We start from the raw sequence: 24139 nt of genomic DNA on the forward strand, positions 1-24139 counted from the left end.
TTTGGGGCCACACATTTGTGCTGTTCAGTGTATTTAGCGAGCCAAACCTTGGTTACTCACCATTAGGGTTACTTTAGTTTGTTGATCTAAACTAGTTGCTCGGTTCTGCTTTTCAAAAGAATCTTATCTTTTCAAGAAACATTATCATGCAAAGAGATTCTCCCCCTACCTTTGAGATACTTCATATTTTTTCTGTGACATGCAGTACCTCCTGTGATGTTAGTCTAGACTTCTTCTATTTTCCTTGATCACCCCTGTTACTTTCAGATATACGAATCTTTATTCTAATTTGAGTATTTTAACAGAATTAATTCTGTATCTGAATGTCTTCATCAGCAACAAAACTATTCATCCTGGCTAGTGACCCAGAAAAACAAATGAAAATAGCATTTACTTCAGGACCAAACAGAAGCCTCTCGTAGGGCATGAGATGCAAATTAACATTGTCTTCACATTCTGACACATAGACAAATAGCTAAGGGTGAGGATCCACAGGGTCTTTAGACAGACCTCGGAAAAAAAAAAAAAAAGAAACCAATCTCTATGTCGCCAAAACAAACTAGAAACAACACAGCTGTTAATTAATTTCAGTGTTATCAAGATAACGGATTACATTTCTTAAAGGAAATAAAAGATCTAAATGACACACAGATTTGTTAGATCTTAAGTTCATCAGGACCCTTTGGCCTTTGTGTAACTGGAATGGGACCAACTTCCACACTATTTGTGTTTAAAACAAACAAGAAAATTGCAGAGAGCCCGTACAGCTGGATCCATGGCCACAGCTGCCAGCCTGTGGTTGTGTGACAGATTTACTTCAGCCTTTCATCAAAGGGAGTTCCACTAGACAACCTCTCAAATGTTTGAGTTTCAGAAAGCAAGACCAGCTCTTCTTATGGAAAAGGAAATGATTAAGTAAGGAATAAGCCATCTTATGCTGACCCTTTAACCTTTTCTCTGTCTTCAAGTGCACAGTTTCGTGAGAATGGAAAAACACCAGCTAACTCAAAGTTAAGAACTGTACAGCTGGGTAAACTCAGATTAAGCTGAATTTGGAAATGGTTCCCTTGGTAACAAAAATGGACAGCGATCTCGGAAGAAATCAGCCAGGAGTAACTCTTTAAATGTCCTAGTCCATTTCAGTGAAATAAAGCAGGTTAAACATGTTGTTGGCAAATAGGATGATTAATTATAATTTTCTGTGTTAGTTTTTTATAGTTAGAAAAATCAGGATATTCTATTTCCTGCTTAGTTGCTCAGTTGTGTCCGACTCTTTGAGACCCCATGGACTGCAGCCTGCCAGGCTCCTCTGTCCATGGGGATTCTCTAGGCAAGGATACTGGAGTGGGTTGCCATGCCCTCCTCCAGGGTATCTTCCCAACCCAGGGACTGAATCCAGGTCTCCTACATTTCAGGTGGTTTCTTTATTGTCTGAGCTACCAGGAAGTCCTGCAGTTAGAAAGTCAGGATGTTCTATTTTATTAATTCATAAATTCATTAGGAAAATCAAGGAACTGAAGAGATTTATAGGATCTATGATGGAAGGTATACTTTCAAATTGAATTTAAATCTTCTCAGTCTTATTTTTTTTAAGGTAATTTGACCACATATACCTCTTAGTATATAAAAATTCACTCATTTTTGTTAAGCTAATGAAAAAAATAAAAGTGGCTGCTTCTTCGCCTAACACTGGTACTTGCAAAGAAGTAGAAAATATCCAAGAAGATCTAAATCAAATTAAATTACATGTCTCACTTAGTTTTCTAGAAACACTTGAAAGATAATAAATATCATTAAAAATACATCATAACCAGGAAAATTAATGTCTTTGAGCCAACTGCCTGGATTTTTAGATTAATTTTCATGAAGTCTGTAATGAAAGGGGCCATCAGCTGAAACTCTGACACTATTTTAGTTCTGTAACAGTCACACAAATAAACTAATTGGTCAAATGTAGAGGTATGTGGGTATGTGTGTGTGTACATAAACACATATACACGAATGTAAATACCTAACAACATGAATCATATACGTTTAATACATTTTTCCCATAATGATAGTCAGCTTGTTCTTTTATTTCCTTTCTTAACCTTTGGCTACTTGAAACTGAACATGCGGAGTGAACATTTGCTGTTTTTTGACCTAAGTCAGAAGGTTAACAATTTGTCTGCCATACGGGAAACCCTGGGTTGAAAAGATCCCCTGGAGAAGGAAATGGCAACCCACTTCAGTATTCTTGCCTGGAGAATTCCAAGGACAGAGGAGCCTGGTGGGCTACAGTTCATAGTGTAGCAAAGAGTCAGACATGACTAAATGACTAACACACACATACACACATATCCATCCCGCTTTCTTTTAGTATCAGCATGTAAATTTCCTTCTGAGGACGTACTTCCTTCTCCTGTATAAAGAGCAGTGTTGGTGGGTCTGATAATTAAAAGGGTCCTACTTTTCTGTGGTCGAGGACACGTGACCCCAGCCCATTAAAATCTTTTCTCCAGAACTCTGAATCGTGCAGGAGAGACGCCAAAATCTCACAGGCAGTCCATTAGTTCCAAACACCAAGACCGTTCCTGTTTCCCACTGCCCTGAGCTGCTCTAAGTCCATTCCTGTTCTTTGCCAGCCTATCCCTTCATTCTTCCTTCTGTTTCCTTCTCTGGATATATTTGTTTACCAGGGAAGGTTTCCTCTGCTTGCAATTAAAGAAATCTAAAATGAAATAATACAAGAAGTGGCACCAACAATAAGGGACTACTATTTCCTCAACTTACCTTTATTTGGAATTGAATCATCTTAAAGGAGAACCTCTCCTATAGTCAATGACTTTTTGAAGTACAGAATGTAGGTTTAACAAACTCATGTATTACTAATGAAGTCTCATGTCATCTTACTCTATAAAAAATACATCAGACATCACACATGCTGAGAATGAGAGACAAATACCTTCTTGGCTTTCCAAGGTGATAAATTCAGTAAAATTTTCATCTCTAATTTTCTACTAAGCATAATCCATTTTAATCATCCCTCTCCTAATCACCAGAGCAACTGGGGCCAAAAAATGTTTATATTCACATTTGCTTTCAGTGCTGACACTGTCACAAACTATAATTTTTTTCTCTGTAGGAGGTGCCAGATTGCACTGGAAGTTGTGTTACAGACAACCAACTAGGTGTCTTTAAGCCATTGCTGGCCCTGTATCACCTTCCTTCTTCTGCCATTTTCATCTTAAAACATTTGCTATATTAAAACCAATTCATATATTTTTACTTGTAGAAATAACATCTGCACACCGAACAATTTAATACTAACTTTAAACACTACCATTTAAAATCATTTACCCCATATATGCTAATGGGTATCTCAGCTGGTAAAGAATCCGCCTGGAATGCAGGAGACACTGGTTCAATTCCTGGGTTGGGAGTTCCCCTGGAGAAGGAATAGGCTTTCCACTCCTATTCTTGGGCTTCCCCAGTGGCTCAGAAGGTAAAGAATCTTCCTAGAATGCAAGAGACCTGGGTTCGATCCCTGGGCTGGGAAGATCCCCTGAAGGAGGGCATGGCAACCCACTCCAGTATTCTTGCCTAGAGAATCCCCATGGACAGAGGAACCTACTGGCTACAGTCCATGGGGTCAGAGAGTTGGATGTGACTAAGCACAGCACACATTAATGATGGCTTTTATTTTTCCTACTATTATTATCATGATCAAGTGGAAAGGCCTATCATAAGCATTTAAAACTTTCTCTCATTCAATATTCCTATTAAACTTAGAAGAGATGGTGGGGAGGGGTGATTTCGAGAACTAACCAGCTAATAAGAGAGCCGGACCTTTCAGTTTCACTTCCTTGACCACTGGGGAGATCAAGAAGAATCTGAGTTTAAATCAATATCTAATAGTCAATGACTTAATCAATCATGTCTATGTAATGAAGCTTTTATAAAAACCCCAAAGGATGGGGTTTAGAGAACTTCTGAGTTGGTGAGCACATGGAGATCTGAGGGAGATTGGTACTCTTTCCCTATACCCTGCTTTAAGTATCTGTTCCACCAGGCTGTTTCTGAGTTATATCCTTTTATACTAAACCCATGATCTAGTAAGCAAAATGTTTCTCTGAGTTCTGTGAGATGCTCTAGCAAATTAGTCAATCCCAAGAAGGGATGATGGGAACCTGTGATTTATAGCCAGTGGATCAGAAGGACAGGTAACAACCTGGACTTGCAACTGGTGTCTGAAATTCAAAGAGTGGGTGGTTGGAACCTCCAATGTAAAATGGGTTGGTCAGAAGCACAGGCAATAATCTAGACTTACGGTTGGCATCAGATGTGGGATGCGGGGGCTGCCTTATAGGTCTGAGCTCTTAACCTGTGAGATCTGATGCAATCTCCAGGCAGACAGTGTTAGAACTGGGTTAAATTTAGGACACCCAGCTGGTGAGTAAGCAAGGAAATAGATGAGTCCCAGGCTGAGCAGCTGGAGTTACTCCCCTGTGGACAGAGACTCCAAAATAGGAGGGAGAAGAAGCTGAATCCTCCCACATAAGAGATCAAAGACCACACATTCCTTATTCTTGAAGTCAAGAAGATCTTCCCAACCACACATGTGCAGAAAGTCTCCTTGGACATCAAAAGAAGGGGGTGTCACCCCATAGTAGGTGATGTCAACCTTCCCATAGGCCTCTTTGCTGGAATCTGTCTTGGCTAAGAGATATGTGTGCATACCTGGAAGAACTCCGAGATACACAAAACACAGACTCAGGAACAAATAAAACAAGATGATTGGCCAGAGGAAACCAGGAAGAAATGCCCCATAGAAGTGATTAAACTACCATGAGGGCACGATTCTCCCTCTGACCCTACTCGTGTGTGTCTCCACAAGTACTGTACTCTTTTTTTTCTCTTAATAAACACCTTACTTATTTCACTACTTTCTGTCTCTGTGGAATTCAGGGCCAGGGCCTTGTCATTGCCTATCTGTCTTCGCAGTCACTAGACTAGTATTTTGAGCTCACCCTGCCTCAGGCTGACTTCAGTCTCCGGCTGGGAACTGAAATCCTGCTTCAAGCCACAAAAGGTCAAGGCCACCCAAGATCAATGCTGTAGAAAATGTCTTGGTGTGGGGGAAACCGCAACACATTTGGTGACCGGAAGTGTCAGAAAGGAAGTGTTCTATGTGAGCGGTAAAGAAGACATATCAAAGAGAGAAAGGCGGCAGTTTTTCCCATTGAGAATGCTAGATAACATTTGTGTCAGAAATCACAGTGGAAACGGCCACCAACTGAGGGAACCTCTGTTTAAGGAATTTTGTACCACTGTCATTAGGGAAATTAAAGAGTTGGGGGATCATGGTATTACTTCCTGTCCACCGTACCCCTCCCCCTCTCTGGCAAACGGTCTACTTCCTGATCAGCTAATTGTAAAGAGCATCGTTATGAAGTCAAGCTTGGCCCTGTTTGGCAGTTCTCTTCTTGGTCTCTCTCTGGATTTCACTCATCTCCCTCTCCTGGCACTCAGCCTTGAGGAAAGTAAGGGCATTTTTGGTTCAATTGCAGGTACTAATCCTAAATCCATTTAAAAAGCATCCTCTCTGCATCTCTGTGGCACCTGGGCTAGCTGTTCCCCATCGCTACCGCCACAGGCAGAGTCCTCAGATCCAGTTTCAACTTACACTTCTCCATTTCTATGGTCTGGATTGAATTCAGATCCCCCGTTTAGTCCTGGTTCATGGCTTCCTTCTGCCTTGTCCGTTTATAGCATTCATCCCTGCTTTATGCTGTATTTCAACCCTGATTCAGTCCCATTTCATCATTTCCTGGAACCATCCTCTTGGTTCCTGGGTCCCCATCCCACGCTTCCTTTCAGCTAACTGGTTCATTATAAAATAGGCCCAAGAGGTAACAGTGAATGTTTGTATAAAACAGTATCAGTAAGTAAGGCAATACAGATGATCAGGGAGAAGCTGTCCATGTTAACGTGGAAGAGTAAAGACAAAACGCAGACTTGAAAGAGAACAGGACAAAATGTAATAACACAATGTATGTGGGAGATAGGTTAAAGTCATTCAGATTACATCCTTTGTAGCTTTCTACAGTTTTCAATTTTCTATTAAAGTGCTAACAGGCTAAATGACTGCTAAATGACTAAAGAGGAGGAGAAATTGTCATTTGTAGCCCCAAATTTCCAAACATTTTGAAATCCTGCAGATTAATTAACCACAAGCTAGTAACAAAGTAAAAATAATAATTCACATTTACTTAAATGAATTTCACATTTTTCTGGCAGTACAGATGATTGCTATTATAACTCAACTTAATAGTACACTTAATCTTTCCAAATTAGGACATGTAACTTAGGAAGGAAACTACCTTTTTATTAACTTTTGTTCTATGCACCAGAGATCATACTGGGTGATTGGATAAAAAAAGAAAAATAAAAATAGAAAGGCAGTTAAAGAGAAAACCTTCAACTACAGAACACCAAACAAACTTCAAAAATTAAGGGAAGTAGTTCTACTTGATGATCTAACAAGTAAGTTTCATTTTCCTCAAACTTCTCTTATAATGCTATTGCACTGTCTCATATTGCATATTGTCTGTGATAAGTGGATTAAAGCATGGAAAGGGATTTCTTAGACAAGATACTTGAAAACTGGATTGATAAGGGAAGCTTCCAAAACAATTAAAAATTTCAACAGAGTTAAATAAACAGCTTTAAACAGCATTTGAAGAAAAACAAATAAAACTGTTAGCCTAGATCATGAGAATATAAAGTTTGAGTTGTGTACCATTTAGGAAGTCATAGACTTCCAGTTAAGTATTCTAGACTACTATGATACTAAACCATTTCTAAACTTGTCTTAGGGCAAGAAGTGGGCTTCCCTGATAGCTCGGTTGGTTAAGAATCCGCCTGCAATGCAGTAGACCCTGGTTCAATTCCTAGGTTGGGCAGATCCTCTGGAAAAGGGAAAGGCTACCTATTCCAGTATTCTGGCCTAGAGAATTCCATGGACTGTTTAGTCCATGGGGTCACAAAGAGTCGCACACAACTGAGCAGTTTTCAAATTAAAAAAAAAAACAAATGATTTGTGGAATTCAAAATACACATGATCATTATAAAACTGCAATCTATGATAATTATTTCCGGTGATCATCATTTCTCCTTTCATAACAATATATGAGTATATCTAAAAATTCAAAAGAAATCATTTTATTCTCTGACCTAACTGTAAGTCTTATGTTCATTTGTTGGGCACTCTGACATTTGAATTGCCTCTTCCTTACCACCTATCAAGTCATCTCAGAAGCTGGTCTAGAAATGTTGGTTTAGATTTTAAATAGCTCAGATGAGTGTGCTGTGGAAAGTCCAATTTGGTTTTGGGTGGGTTTCAACTAAGCTGGGCAACGGTGAGGGTGGAGTGGGAAATGGTGTTTCAAAGGAAACCCCCATTGACATATAGAATGATGTGGGAGCCCCCCTCAACACCAGCTTGATGCAATCCAGAATTCCGTCTACTGAGTGGCTCTGTCACTTAAAAAGGGTCCTGGAAGGAAGGAGTCACCAACAGCCCAGTGGCTTCAACATTCGCAGTTTCTGAAAAAAACAATCTCACTCTGCAATTATATCCCCCTCTTTCCTGGCCCTTGATATTTTACTTGGTTTTATTAGTAACCCACAACACTTGCAGCTCATAACTTTTCACAGTGTTCAAATCATGTTCAGAATAGATATGATCAAAATGAATTCCAATAAAAAATTTTAAGACAGGGCAGGTATCATTAGGAACATTTTATGAAAGGGGTGACTAAGGCTCAGAATGATTTAAGTAAACTGCCCAAGGTCACCTGGTGGTGGGTGACAGTCAGAATGACCCCCTAGCCTTCTAATTACATGCTTCACTTTCTTGGAGTCACTCTCTCTCTCTCTTTTTTTTTTTCCAAAATGAAAGCCAAGTCCCAGGATAATACTACAGTCCCCTACTCAACAGAAGAGACAAGCTGTGAAAGAAGATATGCCTGTCTTAGGAGGACCAAAAGCAGGCAACAGCCATCAGGGAGTCCCCAGCGCCTTCCACAGAAGAAAGCTAATCACTGTATGAATGATCTTAATTAAATGTGAATGCACAGCTACTGAATGCTGTGGGAAAACACACCATCCTTACTGGCTGCTTTCCCCATACTTCTCAGTAGCAATACATTCCAATTCAATTAAGATAACTCATGGAGTGATTAGTTTCATTATATGGGAGACACCTGGGACTGTCCTAACGTCAAATCCTGTGGTCTTGCGGTCTCTGTAAGATAGACACATTCTTCTCCTGTGTGTTGTCTCTTCCAGTGGACACAAGAAGAAGTAAGCCTTGTGGTGACATAACCTTAGGATTTCTAAATTCCACTGAGATTTGGGCAGCTAGGAAACTGCATTTTTTTGATTGGCCTGAAGGTTAACATAATCTCAAAGCAAAGAAGTCTCCAAACACTTATCCTCTTTAACAGGCTGATGGTAAACAACTGATGAGACTTCTATGGGGCCAGTGGAGCCGTCACAACTGAGCATCCTTTGGGGTCAGTGGGGACCAAGAGGTTAGATTCTGAACTCAGCACAATCTCCTTAGGAAACACTGAGTGGAAAGACCTGGGCACATGCCATGGGAACAGGTCAAAGGGGTCATTTGCCCATGTTTGCCAATGGGAGACATATACTACTAAGATCCTGACATGGAATCAGCAAGGCATCAACCCTATGAGCCAGACCTCCAAGTAAACTCTACTCACATAAAATCATCACCAGACAGATTGTAAGTATAAAGAGAACCACTGCTACGTGAGATGGAGTATTCCATACTTGATTTTGGCCTATCAAAGCCTGAGTGACTATTCATTAATTTGATTTTTCATATTCTTTCAATGTCTATTCATAAACAACCATTATATGATCAAATATATATAGTTTTTTAAGTTGCTCTGTTTCTAGATAAAAAATGTTTACCTGAACAAAAACATTATTTCTCTCTAGAGCAGTGGTTCTCAACCTGGACATCACTCTCCCTGCCCGAGAGAACGTTTGGCAATGTAGGGAGACATGTTTGCTTGTCACAACAGGGGACAGCTTGCCACCAGCATCTACTGGGTAAACGCCCAGGTCGTCACTAAATGTGGTCACAATGCATAGGACAGCTCCAAACAACAAAGAAATCTCCAACCCAAAATGATAGTAGTGCTGAGCTCAAGAAGCCTTGCCTTGAAGAAAAACAAGCAAAACACACTACTTGGTAAAAGAAAACATTCCTATAAAAAGAGTACCCAATCATTCATCATATAAAGTGGGCCTTCCACATTACATATGAATCACTGAAGCTCAAACCATCCGCCCTGATACTGACAGAGAGAAATCTAGAATTCTGTACTAAGGACACATTTTCAGAGCTCTCATTTTGTTTACCAACCCTAAGGCAGAAACACTTTTAACGGTAAACAAAACCAAATCTTTTTAACCTTTAGAATGTACCAATTTTTACTCTCTCCCTCAGCTCACTTAATTAAATAGTTATTTACATTTCCTTTCCTATTTTGGGTTGCTCTTTCTAAGAACTTTAAAACAAATCATGAGTGGTACACGATAAAAATAGAGCAGTAATACTTTTTTAAAAACACAACTGTAGGCACATCATCAATTGGGGTCTTAATTGAGGCAATTACAGGCTTTTCTTTAAAAAAGAATATTCTAGCAATAGTAATTCTCTAAATCCTCTATCAACTGTTTTAAAATAATGATGGTAGTAATTCTAATATTCTAAATAAGTTAGTAGTATTTTAACTACTTCAAACCTCTTCCAATATGTTTAAAAATAATGATGGAAGCAATTAAAAAATAATGATGTAAGTAAAAAAGGATATTTATGAGCTGGGCTGAATACTCTGTTTCATTTAAGACTTTGCCCATCACCCTAGTTTAGATTACCATACCAGAGCTTTTTTTTTTTTTTTTTAAGTATTGAAGAGAAGATGAAAAGCAAACATCAACATTCAGATACCTACAGAGGTAAATCTGTGGATTTCTTCTTGATTTTTTCTCCTCATTGTTCGTCTCTTCTTCCAAAATTCACTGGGATCCCGTTTAAAAACCTTTCCTCGGAAGCTCATTGTATTGTTGTTACTTGAGTGGCAAGATATTTAAAAATATCAATTCCCTTAAGCCTCTTCCTCCTGAAGCTTCACCAGGCCGAACAAATTTTTCTTCTCTGGTAAAAAGGGAAATGCTCATGCTACATTAACATAACTCAACAGAAAGGAAAAGAAAACCGACAAATTACCGCTTCCTGTGAGTAACTACCAGCTGTTCAGATACACTTTTGTGCATGTATTCTCCCTAATCACCTGCTTTAAAGCAAGACAAAAAAGCACGAAATGACTCTGGATGTTTAAGAGAATTGCTCACAGATAAATAAACCCTGGGAGCTTAAACTCGCCCTTGGAACCAAGTTGCGCCTGAATCAAAGAACTAATTTACTGTAGGCTGCCATATCTGTTAGTGCAACAGCCATCCAAACTTGATCATCGTGGCTAGATTCCAAAGGTGAACTGCAATAATCTTTTTATGGTTTTCCCTGGTGGCTCAGATGGTGAAGAATCTGCCTGCAATGCAGGAGACCCAGGTTTGATCCCTGGGTGGGGAAGATCCCTTGGAGAAGGAAACAGCAACCTGCTAGATCTCAAAAGTGAACTGTAATAATATACCTGTTTAAATCAGTTTCTCATTACATCAGTGGTCTTTCCACTTAGGCACAAGGGAAAATATTAGAATTCCATTTATATCAGTCATCTAAATAAATTGTGCTTTACTAATCTTTATATAATGCATTGACATGGACACCTTCATTCTCTATGTCACATGGGTACGAACAGTCAACCAGTTAATTCCCTAATCTTTAGATCTTTACTCCTTTCTCTGATGCAATTTAAAATTGCACTTCCCCCCTAAAACCCACTCTAGTGCTCCTTCCTGTTTTATTTTTCTCCATGGCACATGCTGTCACGTGACACTGCAGTACAGTTTACTTATTTATTTCACTTACGATCTTTCATCCTCCACTAGATTCTATGCAGGAGTGTGGGAATTTTGTTTGCTTTGTTCACTGTGTATTCAGTGATCAGAACTGTGCCTGCTTCCAGAAGATTCTCAGTATATAACTGTTTAATAAAAGAATTGAGGGACTTGTATACCTTATGCTAAACAATGAACTTGCCCCCTATGTATACTGTGTTTTGAAATATTAGCTATTGGCAAGGACTGTATAGTTTATAAATAAACATAGAATATGGGAATGCATTCTACTTTTTTTACGAAGTGTACGAGGTAAGTAGTTGGAGGCCATGGGACTAGTGAATAATTGATTAGATTAAACATTAGAAAGATGAGTTCCAAAAGTAAGTGTTGTATGAGACAATCATTCCGATTCTTTAAGAGTTTGTTTCTTCATCTTTAAGAGTTTGTTTCTTCATCTATAGGATGGACCTCCTTAAGGGGGGTGCTCATAAGTTTGGTAGGTGCTAAAGGAACCATTGCTTGCCTAGGAAGCAATCTGGGGTTTAAAAGATGGTTGAAGGAATATTTCCATTGAGGACTGATCTTCATGACCACTGAGACACAAGCTTGAACCAATTCTCCCAGGAGACAAGTTCTGAGCACGCAGCATTATGGAGTAAGTGCCTACTCTTAAGTCAAGGAGTCAGTTTCACAGACACTTGTTGGGGGCATCTTTGCACAGAGAGCAGTATGGTGAACATTGGCGACACACACAAGAAGCTGAACCAGAAGGGCAATTTCTGTGCAAAAGGCTCTCAATATTCTGTGAGTTTTGAACTGTAAGAAGGAAAAATAACAAGGTTGCTATTGGTGTTCACGTCTTAGCTGGAAGCAGAACTGAGGATATAGGTAGAAATGGGACAATGACAAGAGGAGAGGACCAATGAGTTAACACAATGAGTCGTGGGTTTTGTGGGAGCTTTGGCTCCAGAGCCTTTTCTTCTCTTTCTAGAGCTCAACACACTTAATGGTGCAGGCCCAGGCTGGCTGCCATGGTAACACCAAATTGCCACCCAGAAGTCAGTGGTCCCACGTATCCAGGCGGCTTTTGCTCAACTTCCTTCAGGTCTTTACTCAAATGTCGCTTCCTCACAAAGCCTTCTCTGACATTCATCTGAAACTACGGCTTTCTCCCCTAAACACTTTGGATGCTCCTCCCTTGCCATGTTTTGGTGGTGGTGGTGGGGAAGGTCAGGTCATTAAGATGATGGATAAGATGTTCATCTTGCTCTGAGACGCCACTTCTGCAAACACAGTTCTGATTCTGTAATGAAGGCAGCAACCTCAAGGAAGCTCCCACTTAACCAGCTCGTTCCAAAGATAAGACTTCCCTGTGCCCCAGGGGTTAAGAATCCTCCTTCCAGTGCAGGGGACATGGGTTCTATCTCTGGTCGGGGAACTAAGATCCCACATGCCTTGGCACCACTAAGTCCACACAGCACAACTACCGAGCCAGCATGCTGTGACTAACACCTGACACAGCCCCAAATAAACAAATATTTTACAATACATATACAACTGGAAAAGGACAAAAACCTAAAAACAAACAGGCAGACAAACAAACAACAAAAAGACACGGCACTAAATAGATACCACTTGCTTATTGGATAAGCCTCATAGGACTTCCCTGGTGGCTCACATGGTAAAGAATCTGCCTGCAATGTAGGAGACCCAGGTTCAGGCCCTGGGTTGGGAAGATCCCCTGGAGAATGGAATGGCAACCCACTCCAGTGTTCTTGCCTAGAGAATTCCACAGACAGAGGATCCTGGTGGGCTATAGGCCATGGGACTGCAAAGAGTTGGATACAACTGAGCAACTAACACTTTCATTATTAATTATTATTGAATCTGTAAAAAGCCTTCTTCTTACAGGCTCTAGCTACTCATGTACCTCTACTCTGTAGGTACATGCAGAGATTTGGAGAGACAGGTATAAAGAGATACTGCTCATTCCCTGCCGAAGTATGGAGACGGAGGAAGGATCTTTCAAAAACTATGAGAAAAACAGCAAGATGCTATAAAAATAACAACTGAGGAGGTAGCTGTATTGTTATTCTGCAATTGGTTAAGAAGGCATCAAAGGATTCTACAGAGCAGAAGCCCTTTTGATGCATGGTCATGGGATAGATAGAAATTCCACTGTAGGTCTTTCATTCTAAAGAGAGTTGACCTTCTGAGTAACTTTTTGGCATCTGTTAGATGAGCAGGTACATTATAGCATATGCAGAATTTTCAAATTTAACTTTTTCCTTACATGATATTATGAGACTCTGCCTTGAGTCACCTGATGTCCCAAGGTAAGATTATGTTTCTATTTCAATAACTGAAAGTAGTATTTCACAACCCTTTTGGATCATGAACCTATTTGAGAATCTAACAGAAACTGGACTCACTCACTGAGGAAATGTAAGGACTCAGAAACCGTGTGTGTATGTGGTCAGGGGTCACAAATCTCTGAAGTCCATCTGGGGGACCCTCTTATTTGTTCATGTTACCCTAAATCCCCAACTTCTAATTTTAGAAGGTAGGAATGTTATCTCATAACAAAGCATTTGGCAATCTTGAGCAACTCATAAGTGACTTCCTTTCTTTCTAGTAGTTGCATCTCGTCTCTCCTCTATTCCTCTTTAGGCGCCACAGTTCTTTATCCTGGAGTCCCTCCCACTCCCCAACTTCTGCAATAAGAGAATGACTCATTTCTTTCCTTGCTAAGCTGTTGATTGCAGCTGCCTTGAACATAGGCAAAAAAAAAAGGCATAGCTGGGCATCATGGGGGGAGGCCAGACAGACACAACCTGCAGTGACTGCAAAGGAGGGGAAATCCACCAGCATGGAGTTCAGTGTTCATGCGCTGGCACTGTCGGGGACCTCTGCTGGGCTGCGCCCTCCTTGATTTCAGACCAAGTCTGCTGTTTCAGCATTCCGTGATACTCTACACCATTAAAAATATTTCCTATTCTGCTTAAGTTCAGACATGTGTTGGCAATCAAAGAACCTAACTTGGTCACTGGGAAAAAATGGGTAATAAAGAGAAATCAATCAGCTGGCTCCACCACAAGGAATCACAGTCAAGTTCACTAGGAAAGAAATTTGGTACCAATTAATGATCAGAAATAATTAATTACTACGCTCAAGGTATTGCTGGGCTTCATGAGAAATATGTAACACCCTTCTTAGCCTCGAGAAGCTTGTACCTGATAGAGGAGTTCACTAGAGTTTTTAAAGGAGACTGGGAAAGCTTTATAGTAAGGACAGAATATAGGGGAGACTTTGAATAGGTGGGAGTCAAACAGACAGGGGAAGAGTAAAGGACACTCTAGGAAAGGGCAATGAAGCATAGAGAAGTCACAAGATACAGTCGTTAAAACCAGGAATCTGGAATCAGTTTAGATTCAAATCCTGAGTCCACCACTTCCTAACTGTATATCCTTCAGCCAATGTCATCCTCTCTGGGCCTCAGTTTTCTCATCTGTAAAATAGGAATAGCACAGTAGATACCCCATACTGTTTTTGTGAGGACAAATGAGATGACACCCTTGAAAGTTTCAACACATTACCTGGCACATATTCACCATAGTTACTAGTTGTCACAAAAGCTAAGAGGCAGGCCAGTAAATAATATTTAAGAAAAAGGAGGAGGTCCAGCCTGTGTACAGTCAGAGGCTGAGTGGGAGAGGAAAGGAAGAAACAATTTAAAACAGAAATCGGGGCCAATTCATGGAAGGCTTTGAAAGCCAAGAAAATGAAAGTTTCCATTGTATCATGAAAGTTATGGAAAACCACTGAAGGATTTTTGAGTGATAATTAAAATCGTGCCTTTGGAAGATTCATTTTATAATTACACATCGGCTAGATTTTGGGGAATATGATTCAGAGGTAATCAGCATTGATTCAGATATTAACATGGAGTGGTGGAGGGCAGAAAAGTCGGCATCAGAAACTTAAGCATAGACTTCACAGATGAAAAAATGAAAGTGAAAGTCACTCAGTCGTGTCTGACTCTTTGCAACCCCATGGGCTGTACAGTCCATGGAATTTCCAGGACAGAATACTGGAGTGGGTAGCCTTTTCCTTCTCCAGGGGATCTTCCCAACTGAGGAATTGAACCCAGGTCTCTTGCATTACGGGCGGCATGAAGATCTGGCAATTAAATGGAAAATGAATGAGAGCTGAAATTTATCAAGAGGACTAGGTGCTGGGCGCTGATCTAAATATAGTGTCTTATTTAAACCATGCAACAACCCTGTGAGGTATTACTATGACTTCTATCACCACTCAGTTTTACAGAGGAAGATACTTGGGTCCTGAGAAGTTAAGCAATTGGTCCAAGGTCCCAAACAAGTAAGTAACAGAGATGGGATTTAATCCTAGGCAGCCCAGTCCAGAGCTCATGCTCTTAGCCAGAAGAGAGGTCCAAAGGGGCTAACAGGCTTCTGAGTTTGGCCACCGAAGAGATGGGTAATATGACTGAGGGACAAAGGCTGGCAAGAAGAGAAGACTTCTTTTCCTACTACTGCTTATTTAGAAATGTCAAGAAGATGGAAAAGGAGGCATTTTTCAGCACCATGGTTATATTAATACATGTGCCTGGAACCCAGGGAAGAGTCAGGACTGGAGATATTAAGCTGAAAGTCATTGAAAGAGTTAACAACGGAGAGTTTAAAAGTAAACTGAATTTTTGGAGAAGAGAGTAGCATAAGGTTGAGAACACAATCTTGAGATTCTTTTATATATGATAAGTAGAAGGCAACTTAGGAAATGAGAAGGCACAGAGCTGTAGGGGGAAAACTAGCAGTGTAGTGTGGCATCCAGACGTACCGTAGAAGGGAGCTCAAAGAGGCTGACACAAGGCGTCTGGGCAGAGATGGGTGTAGGACCTGATCCAGCATGAGAGATAAGCAAGATGAAAACTAAGGACCTTGCAGTCTTAGATCCAGACAGATCTATATTTGAATCCTCTTCAGCCACTTACTAGATGACCTCTATCTAGCTACGTGACCTCTGTCTTCCTATTTCTAACACGTATAACGAAGCAATTAATATATAGCTTACAAGATTGTCACAAAATAATGTTGCTATTTACTTAACATTGTGGAAAAATACACATATGTGTATATATAATTGCTCAGATTCCTATATGTGTGTATATGTAAACTATTATTTATTGACCATGATTGATATTTACTAGGTCTACCTAGGTTTTGGAAAAGACCCTGATGCTGGGAAAGACTGAGGGCAGGAGAAGGAGGATGAGATGGTTGGATGGCATCACCAACTCAATGGATGTGAGTGTGAGCAAACTCAGGGAGATGGTGAAGGACGAGGAAGCCTGTCATGCTTCAGTCCATGGGGTCGCAAAGAGTCAGACATGACTTAGTGACTGAACAACAACCTAGGTATGTATTTCTGTATAGACACCCTATATATGCACAGGCATGTATGTAACAAAATACACAGACGCATAAATCCTTATATGTGTATTCAAAGTCTGGCCCCATGGTGTCCAGATACAGAAACTAAGTTTGCAATTTCAATAGATAATATATTTGGAATACAATTAAGATGGTAAATATTAACCATGTTTTGGAAGAGATGGAAATTTGAATGCTAAGATATCAGAAATTTGAGAAAAAGTTCTAGTAGTCTATATTAGTTTTCCATTGCTGCTGTAACAGATTACCATACATTTAATGACTTAAGTCAACACCCACTTATGACCTCATAGTTTTTGTGGGTATGACAGATACCTGGGTATGACACAGCCCAGCTGATTCTCTATATAGAGCCCCACAAGGCTGAAATCCAAGTGTCAGCAGGGTGATGTCCCTTTCTGGAGGCTCCAGGGGAGCACCTGGTTCTAGACTCATTCAGTTTGTTGGCAGAATTCAATTCCTTGCAGGTATAGGCCTGAGGTCTCAGCTTCCTGCTGTCTGTCAGCCAGGGGTAATTATCAGCTTCCAGCAGCTGCCTGCATTCTCTGGCTCACTGTTCCTTGCTAAACCAGCAATAATGAGTTGAATCCTTCTCACACTCTCAATCTGATTTTTTCTTTTGTCTCCTAAACATCTCTCCTCTGCATCTTTCTACTCTAGTTGGAGAAAAGTCTTAGCTCTTTAAGGCCCCAAATGATTAAATTGGTTCCACTCAGACAATTCAGAATAATTTCTCTCTTTTAAGGTCCGCTGATAAGTAACACAAAGTCCCTTCACACCAGTACTAAGATGATTGTTTCACTGAACCACCAGAGAATCTTGTAGGGAGAGGGGAGAGGTATCTTTAGGAAACTCTCACATGGTCTTAATCTGGATCACAACTTGGTTTGGTACTTATCTTTTGAAGACAAGGTTAACATCAAGAATGCACCGAGAAGGTGTAGGTGAGAACAATACTTGATCTTTGAGTTCCGTTTCTGCTGAACAGTGAGGTGGGATGTAGGTTGCAGTGGAGCCAAGAAATGAATGAGAGGAAATAGACATTTTTGACTTATAAGTCATATCCTGGAAAAGTTGGTAGTGGATAAAGGTGAGAAAGACAATAGTGGCTGTGGGGAGGGAGGGCAGAACCAAAGAGACAAATCTGGAAGATGAACACTGGTGGAGAAGTAATCAAAGTGATAAACACAGAAAACAAAGGCAATAGACTAAAGCAACAAGCTCTGAGGTCACCTCTAAAATGTTTGTTTTTAGTACATTTGAACAGGCTGTACAAATAGCAAATGACATTCTCACAGAATCGAAGAAATCAGAAGACAAGAGATTCTTGTTTCTTTGACAACGCATCTGAATCTACTTAATAAAAATTACTCAGAAAGTACCGTTAGGCATGCAGAGTAACTGAAACCTTGGTGGTTAAGACTTAGACAACCACACACTACATCATACTTGAATCCACAAAGCTTAATTTGAGCAGCCGGTAAAGTACTTCCTGTTCATTTCCACTTGCTTTCTTTACTAGCTTCTCATCCCATCTTTAGGTTTCTTCCAATTTACTTTACCTGTGGAGCTTTTCAGCATTTACCGTGATTACTACTTCCTTGTTAGAGAATGTTTAGATGACTCATTTTATTTCATTTTCCTCTTCCATTTCCAATAGACTTTCCCTTTGCCTGAGAGTTTGGGTGCTTTCCAGCCTTTCTCTCATAGGACACGACAAGGCTGGTCCATAGTGCCTCTCTAGGTTCTGCTCACTACTGTCTACCTCATTTAAAGGAAATAAAGCACAAGTAGCTACTTCCTCTCTCTCTATGGTCTCTCCAGAGCCTGGCCCCAAGCAGAAGTGCTTTTCAAGCTTTTAGCCCTGAGGCTCACTACTTCCCACTATAAAGGTCAAGATTGAATGGCACAGAGTTAGCGATGAGAGAGGCTTAGACATCTTGGAGGAGTTTCAATGGGCGCAATAAAACCTCTTATTTCTAACTGTAGGGCTTTCAGTGGGCAATGTCTGTAGAGTAAGAGCCAACTCATTGGAAAAGACCCTGATGCTGGGAAAGATAGAAGGCAGGAGGAGAACGGGATGACAGAGGACGAGATGGTTAGATGGCATCACTGACTCAGTGGACATGAGTTTGTGCAAGCTCTGGGAGATGGTGAAGGACAGGGAAGCCTGGTGTGCTGCAGTCCATGGGGTGGCAAAGAATTGGACACGACCGAGAAACTGAACAACAACAATACCCTCTAATCCAAATGGCATTAGTTTTATTAATAACATGAAATATTTAGAAACTTCACAGAAAATAGAGCCGTGCAAGATAAACTGCACCGAGGGAGAATGCAAAACCAGATTGCAGTTGTGTGTGTGTGTGAGTGTATGGTGTAAGCTAAGTATGTGATGTGTGTGTGTGTTAGTTGTGTGTCTGTGTGCAAAGCATAAACGTTCTTTGTTGTATTAAAATAAGTTATTCATGGCTCTTCTAACATGTATTAAGTTGTAATGGTATTTGTTTACATTACTGAACTTAAGTAGGCCTCGGGAGTTAAGAATTTTCACTTAATTAGGCTTTGATGGTGACAAGGCAGGTAAGGAACTCATTTTATTCAGTTTGGTGAGCCCATCTTAGAATCTAATAGCAACCAGGGAAGGGGTTTTAGTTTCTTCTTTTCCACTGTGGACTTTATCATTGGTCACAGCCTTCCACCAGGAAAAACATTATGGCCTGTAGATACTCACATATCTTACCAGTGAGCATTTAATGACATACTTGGGAAATGAGGAACACTGATTTTAATTTTACCCTCTCTCTCAATTTCCTGATGGGTATAAAGGTACTTGAGCCTTCCCAGGTGGCGCTAGTTGTAAAGAACCCCACGTCCCAGTTCAAGAGGCATAAGAGATGTGGGCTCCATCCCTGGGTCAGGAAGATCCCCTGGAGGAGGACATGGCAACTCACTCCAGTATCCTTGACTGGAGAATCCATGGACAGAGGAGCCTGGAGGGCTACAGTCCATGGGGTCACAAAGAGTCAGACACAACTGAAGCGACTTAGCACACACAAACATATGTTTTTTTCTGCTTTTGATAAAGGCATCCAGCCACTCTTCAGAAGTCAGTTTCAGTCTGGTCTGAAGCAGAACAGGAAATCCCTAAGAAGCAACAGTATCTGCTTATGGAGTGCAATGTGTAAGCTAGCTGCTGCTGCTAAGTCACTTCAGTCGTGTTTCTTTGAGTGACTCTTTGCAACCCCATGGACTGTAATCTGCCATGGTCCTCTGTCCATGGGATTCTCCAGGAAAGAATATGGGGGTGTGCTGCTATTTCCTCCTACAGGGAAGAAACTTATTCCTCCTTCTCAACCCAGGGATCCAACCTGTGTCTCCAGCATTGTAGGTGGATTCTTTACCAGCTGATCCATCAGGGAGATACTTACAGAGACTACATTTTAACTCACAACTTCACACCACCAAACTCAGAGCCAGAGCCTAACAACATGACAGTAACAATAACAAACACACCAAAGCTACTATATGATTTTCTAAGCTTATATTTCATGTGAATAATACAGCCTGGATTGTTAATGTTCTCTAGCAAGTTATTTTAAAAGTTATGCAGCTAATTCTTCACCTAGAATATAGCATTCTTTTCCCATTAAAAACATTATCAGTTCCCAAGCAACTTATTTTTCCTGGACTCTTCTTCCTCTGTCTTTTAAAGAAGGCAGAAAGGCATTCTAGGTCCAGGCAGACAATTTCTCTCAAAAGTGATCAGATGAAGGCACACAAATGGAGTCTAGGGTCTGAATCAATGTTATTATCATTGATCTGCTAGGGACTACTGCCTGACAGTAATTTTCCCCTGAAGACACATGCGTCTCTCTGCTGGCTGGCTGGATCCCACCCCAGCCTCCCACTGCTGGCAAAGTCAACTAGAGACCTGAGTTGTTTCTTTTAAAATAAAACAAGCACCCAAATTGCCCTTCTGTGGTCTTTCCAATTGCTAATTACCTTGCTTTCAATAAGAATGTCACTCAATGTTTAATAATTGCCTCGAAAATCATGTGTTATATGAAAGAGCCTAGGTCTTTCAACTCTTCAAAGCTCCCATGCAAAAGCTGGTTAATTTTTCTACTTCAGGGGATCCTTCTGACCCAGAGATTGAACTCAGGTCTCCCGAATTGCAGGCAGATTCTTTTCTGTCTGAGCTACCAGGGAAGCCCATACAGCAAAATGGATGTGTCTTTACAAAGGGAGAGCAATGAAGTACTCTTACCTAAGCAATTCTGAAAAAGAAACTAATTGCCGTGTACATGCCACACTCTGAGTATGGAAGTGACCAACCATTCAGACCAAGGAGTGCGTGCTAGTGGAGTTGATAGTTGGGCTGCAATTTCTGCAATCTCTTTGCCCCACAAACCATTTCTTTAATGGTGTCATAATGCTTTCGTGTCTTTTTAAGGCCTCTATCAGGAGGAGAGACGAAGCCAATGTGATAGTTCAAGTGTTTAATGCCCTGTGTGTGTACTCAGTCACTCAGTTGTGTCCGACTCTTTGTGACCCCATGAATTGTAGCCCACCACGATCCTCTGTCCATGGAATTCTCCAGGCAAGAATATTGGAGTGGGTTGCCATTTCCCCCTCCTGGGGATCTGCCTGACTCAGGGATCAAACCCCATGTCTCCTGCATTGGCAGGAGGATTTTTGACTACTGTGCCACCTAGGAAGCCCTCGTTTAATGCCTTGCATTGTAGAAATTGGAGACTAATGGAAGGTTCTTAGCTTTCCAATCGAGAGTTTCTTTGTTGTTGTTGTTTTTAAATGTTTTAAATTAAATTTAACTTTTTATTATTTATTTTTGGCTGTACTGGGTCTTCGTTGCTGCTTGGGCTTTTCTCTAGTTGCCGTGTGGGTGCTTCTCATGGTGGTCTCTTGCTGGGGAGCACAGGCTCTTGGGCACACGGGCTAGGGTAGTTGTGGCACATGAGCTCAGTAGTTGCAGTTCCTGGACTCTAAAGCACAGGCTCAGTAGTTGGGATGTAAGGGCTTAGTTGCTCCATGGCATGTGGGATCATCCCAGATCTGGGATCGAACCCATGTCTCCTGCATTGGCAGGTGGACTTTACCACTAAGCCAGCTTCTTTGTGTTTTGCAGAGAATTAACTGCTGGATTTTATTTAGCTCAGCACACTAGAGTGAATTGTTGACCTTTGGACATATAATAGCTCATCAATTCGAGGACACATTGACTTTTCGCTCTCTGTTCTGCACCTCTCTAGGTGGACAAAAGAAGACAACAGGAAAATGCAGATTGTATGGCGTGAACAGGGCACTAGTGTGTGTTGAATCCGGTTTATGAGAAAAGGTACAAATCTGGAGAGGCTCTGATTCTATGTCAGTCATTTCCCCCTGGTTCTGTGCCGGGTATCTATGATAGAAGGGATTAAGTCAGAGTGCCCACCTGTAGTCCAGGTGGGAACTGAGGTACACAAAACAACTACAGAAACACAAAAAGGCAGAAACTGTCAAGTGAAGACTATGAGTAAAGAACATGAGGGGACTTTATACAGGCACAGAGACCTGAGTCCAGGCCCGAACAATGGTAGGACTCTCAAAGCCACCTTCGTAAGAACCCCCAGAGCAGGTGTTTTCCAGTGTGTGCAAGAATCACCCGTGCTGTGATGAGTTTAGTCATGTCCGACTCTCTGTGACTCCATGGATTAAAGCCTGCCAGGCTCCTCTGTCCATGGAGATTCCCCAGGCAAGAATGCTGGAGCGGGTTGCCATGTCCTCCTCCGGGATCTTCCCAACCCAGGGGTCGAACCCAGGTCTCCCACATTGCAGGCGGATTCTTTACTGTCTGAGCCACCAGGGAAGCCCAAGAATACTGGAGTGGGTAGCCTATCCCTTACTCCAGGAGATCTTCCTGACCCAGGAATTGAACTGGGGTCTCCTTCATGGCAGGAGCTGAGCTACCAGGGAGGCCTAAGAATTACCAGGGAAGGTTGTTAAAACTGTAGATTCCTAGACTTACCCAGGATCTCAGTAGGTCTGATAGGAGGTCCAGAAGTTTGACTTTGTTAACAAATACCCCCATGATTCATTTGAAGATGCTACACAGACCACACTTGGAGAAACAAAGACTCAGAAGCTGGTTCACCTAACTGTTTTCTTGCCCAGAAAAATTGTATACTAGTATCCAAAGTGGCACCGCCCCCAGTGCCAATTTTTTTTTTTTTTTAACTAGACTGATGTCTTATTTACAAGATCAAATCTTCCCTTTCTCTTAGGTGTATTCAAGGAGGCACAACTAACCAGCTCCATCAATGTAAACATTTGGGGGACTGAGGAGAGAACCCTGGAGTGTAACCAGTTGTCAAAAACTGGGCCATAGTCACGCCCCATCCGTCCTTTAATTTTACTTGATCAGTTATTTCTCTGCTTGGACTTTTCCAACCCAGCTTATACTGGCCTCTCAGTTATGTCTAAACAAGTTTTCTTCAACTTGGCATTAGTGACCATTTGGGCAAGATCATCCTTTCTGTAAGTAGTTGTCCTGTGCACCACAGAATGTTTCATAACATCCCTGGCCAGCCTCCATCCACTAGATGCTAGGAACTCCCCCATCCCCCTGCTGTGTCAACCAACAATGTCTTCAGACATCATCATATGTCCTCTACAGAGTGGGGGAGGAGGGGAACATAACTCCTGGTTGAAATGCTCTGTTTCAAATCCCAATGCACATTATTCTGCCTCAGTATTGCATTGATGATGGCTTTCAGAAGGGCCTGGTGGCTCAGACAGTAAAGAATCCACCTGCAATGCAGAAGACCCAGGTTCGATCCTCGGGTTGAGAAGATCCCCTGGAGAAGGAGATGGCAACCCACTCCAGTATTCCTGTCTGGATAATTCCATGGACAGAGGAGCCTGGCAGGCTACAGTCCATGGAGCTGCAAAGAGTCAGACACAACTGAGCGAATAACTTCAGGTCTAGAGACCTCCTGACAGATGATGTAGGTTTCTCTTTAGATCATGGAGAGCTGCAATTGAAAGCCAAGTTGAGAATCACTTGCTTGGAAGAACCTTGGGGCTACTACCTTCAAGTCAATCCCCTCTCTTATTCTCTACATGCTTCAAAACCCCACTATCAGAATTAGTCTCTGAGTCTGGTTTCTGTTTCTGTTCTGAGGTGTCCCTAATAAAGTGCAGCCATCACTTTTGTGGAAAAGACCTGAAGCCATTATAGTCTTCAGTAATTTAACATGACACATCAAAAGTGGCAAACTGGTCACCTAGGCCAAGCCCCAAGCAGCTGGAAATGAAGATACACATTTTAAGAGTGTGAAGGATAAAGCTGGGAGAGTGGTGTTTGCCACTGTGTGTATGGCCACTGTGCTGGAGTCAGTGAGCATGTGTTTGATTCCTGCCTTCCCCACTTAGTTGCTGGAGGTCTCCAGGCAAGTTGCTCAACCTCTCTGAACAAGAATTGTTCACCTGTAAAGTGGCAATAATTACAGTACCTGCCTCATTGACTGAGTGTGGGCTAAGTCATTTCAGTCGTGTTTGACTCTTTACCACCACATGGACTGTAGCCCGCCAGGCACCTCTGTCTATGGGATACTCCAGGCAAGAAT

The 24139-nt window shown here is 41.4% G+C and overlaps 1 protein-coding gene across 11 annotated transcripts in view; it reads right to left on the reverse strand.

The window, feature by feature from the left end:
* The window catches only part of DOCK10 (dedicator of cytokinesis 10), a 304461-nt gene that overhangs the window by 184370 nt on the left and 95952 nt on the right, over positions 1-24139 (reverse strand). Inside the window, exon 1 of one of the 11 annotated variants that reach the window (XM_027514860.1) lies at positions 10032-10235. The exons of 9 other annotated variants lie outside the window; for them this stretch is intronic. In XM_027514860.1, the coding sequence (XP_027370661.1) occupies positions 10032-10136 (105 nt within the window). In that variant the 5' untranslated portion in view covers positions 10137-10235. Of the gene's footprint in view, positions 1-10031; positions 10236-24139 lie in introns of those variants that run through there. One more of the 11 variants, XM_027514876.1, reaches the window with a different exon arrangement.

Source organism: Bos indicus x Bos taurus, chromosome 2 (genome assembly GCF_003369695.1).
Source record: "Bos indicus x Bos taurus breed Angus x Brahman F1 hybrid chromosome 2, Bos_hybrid_MaternalHap_v2.0, whole genome shotgun sequence".
Lineage (NCBI taxonomy): Eukaryota > Metazoa > Chordata > Mammalia > Artiodactyla > Bovidae > Bos > Bos indicus x Bos taurus.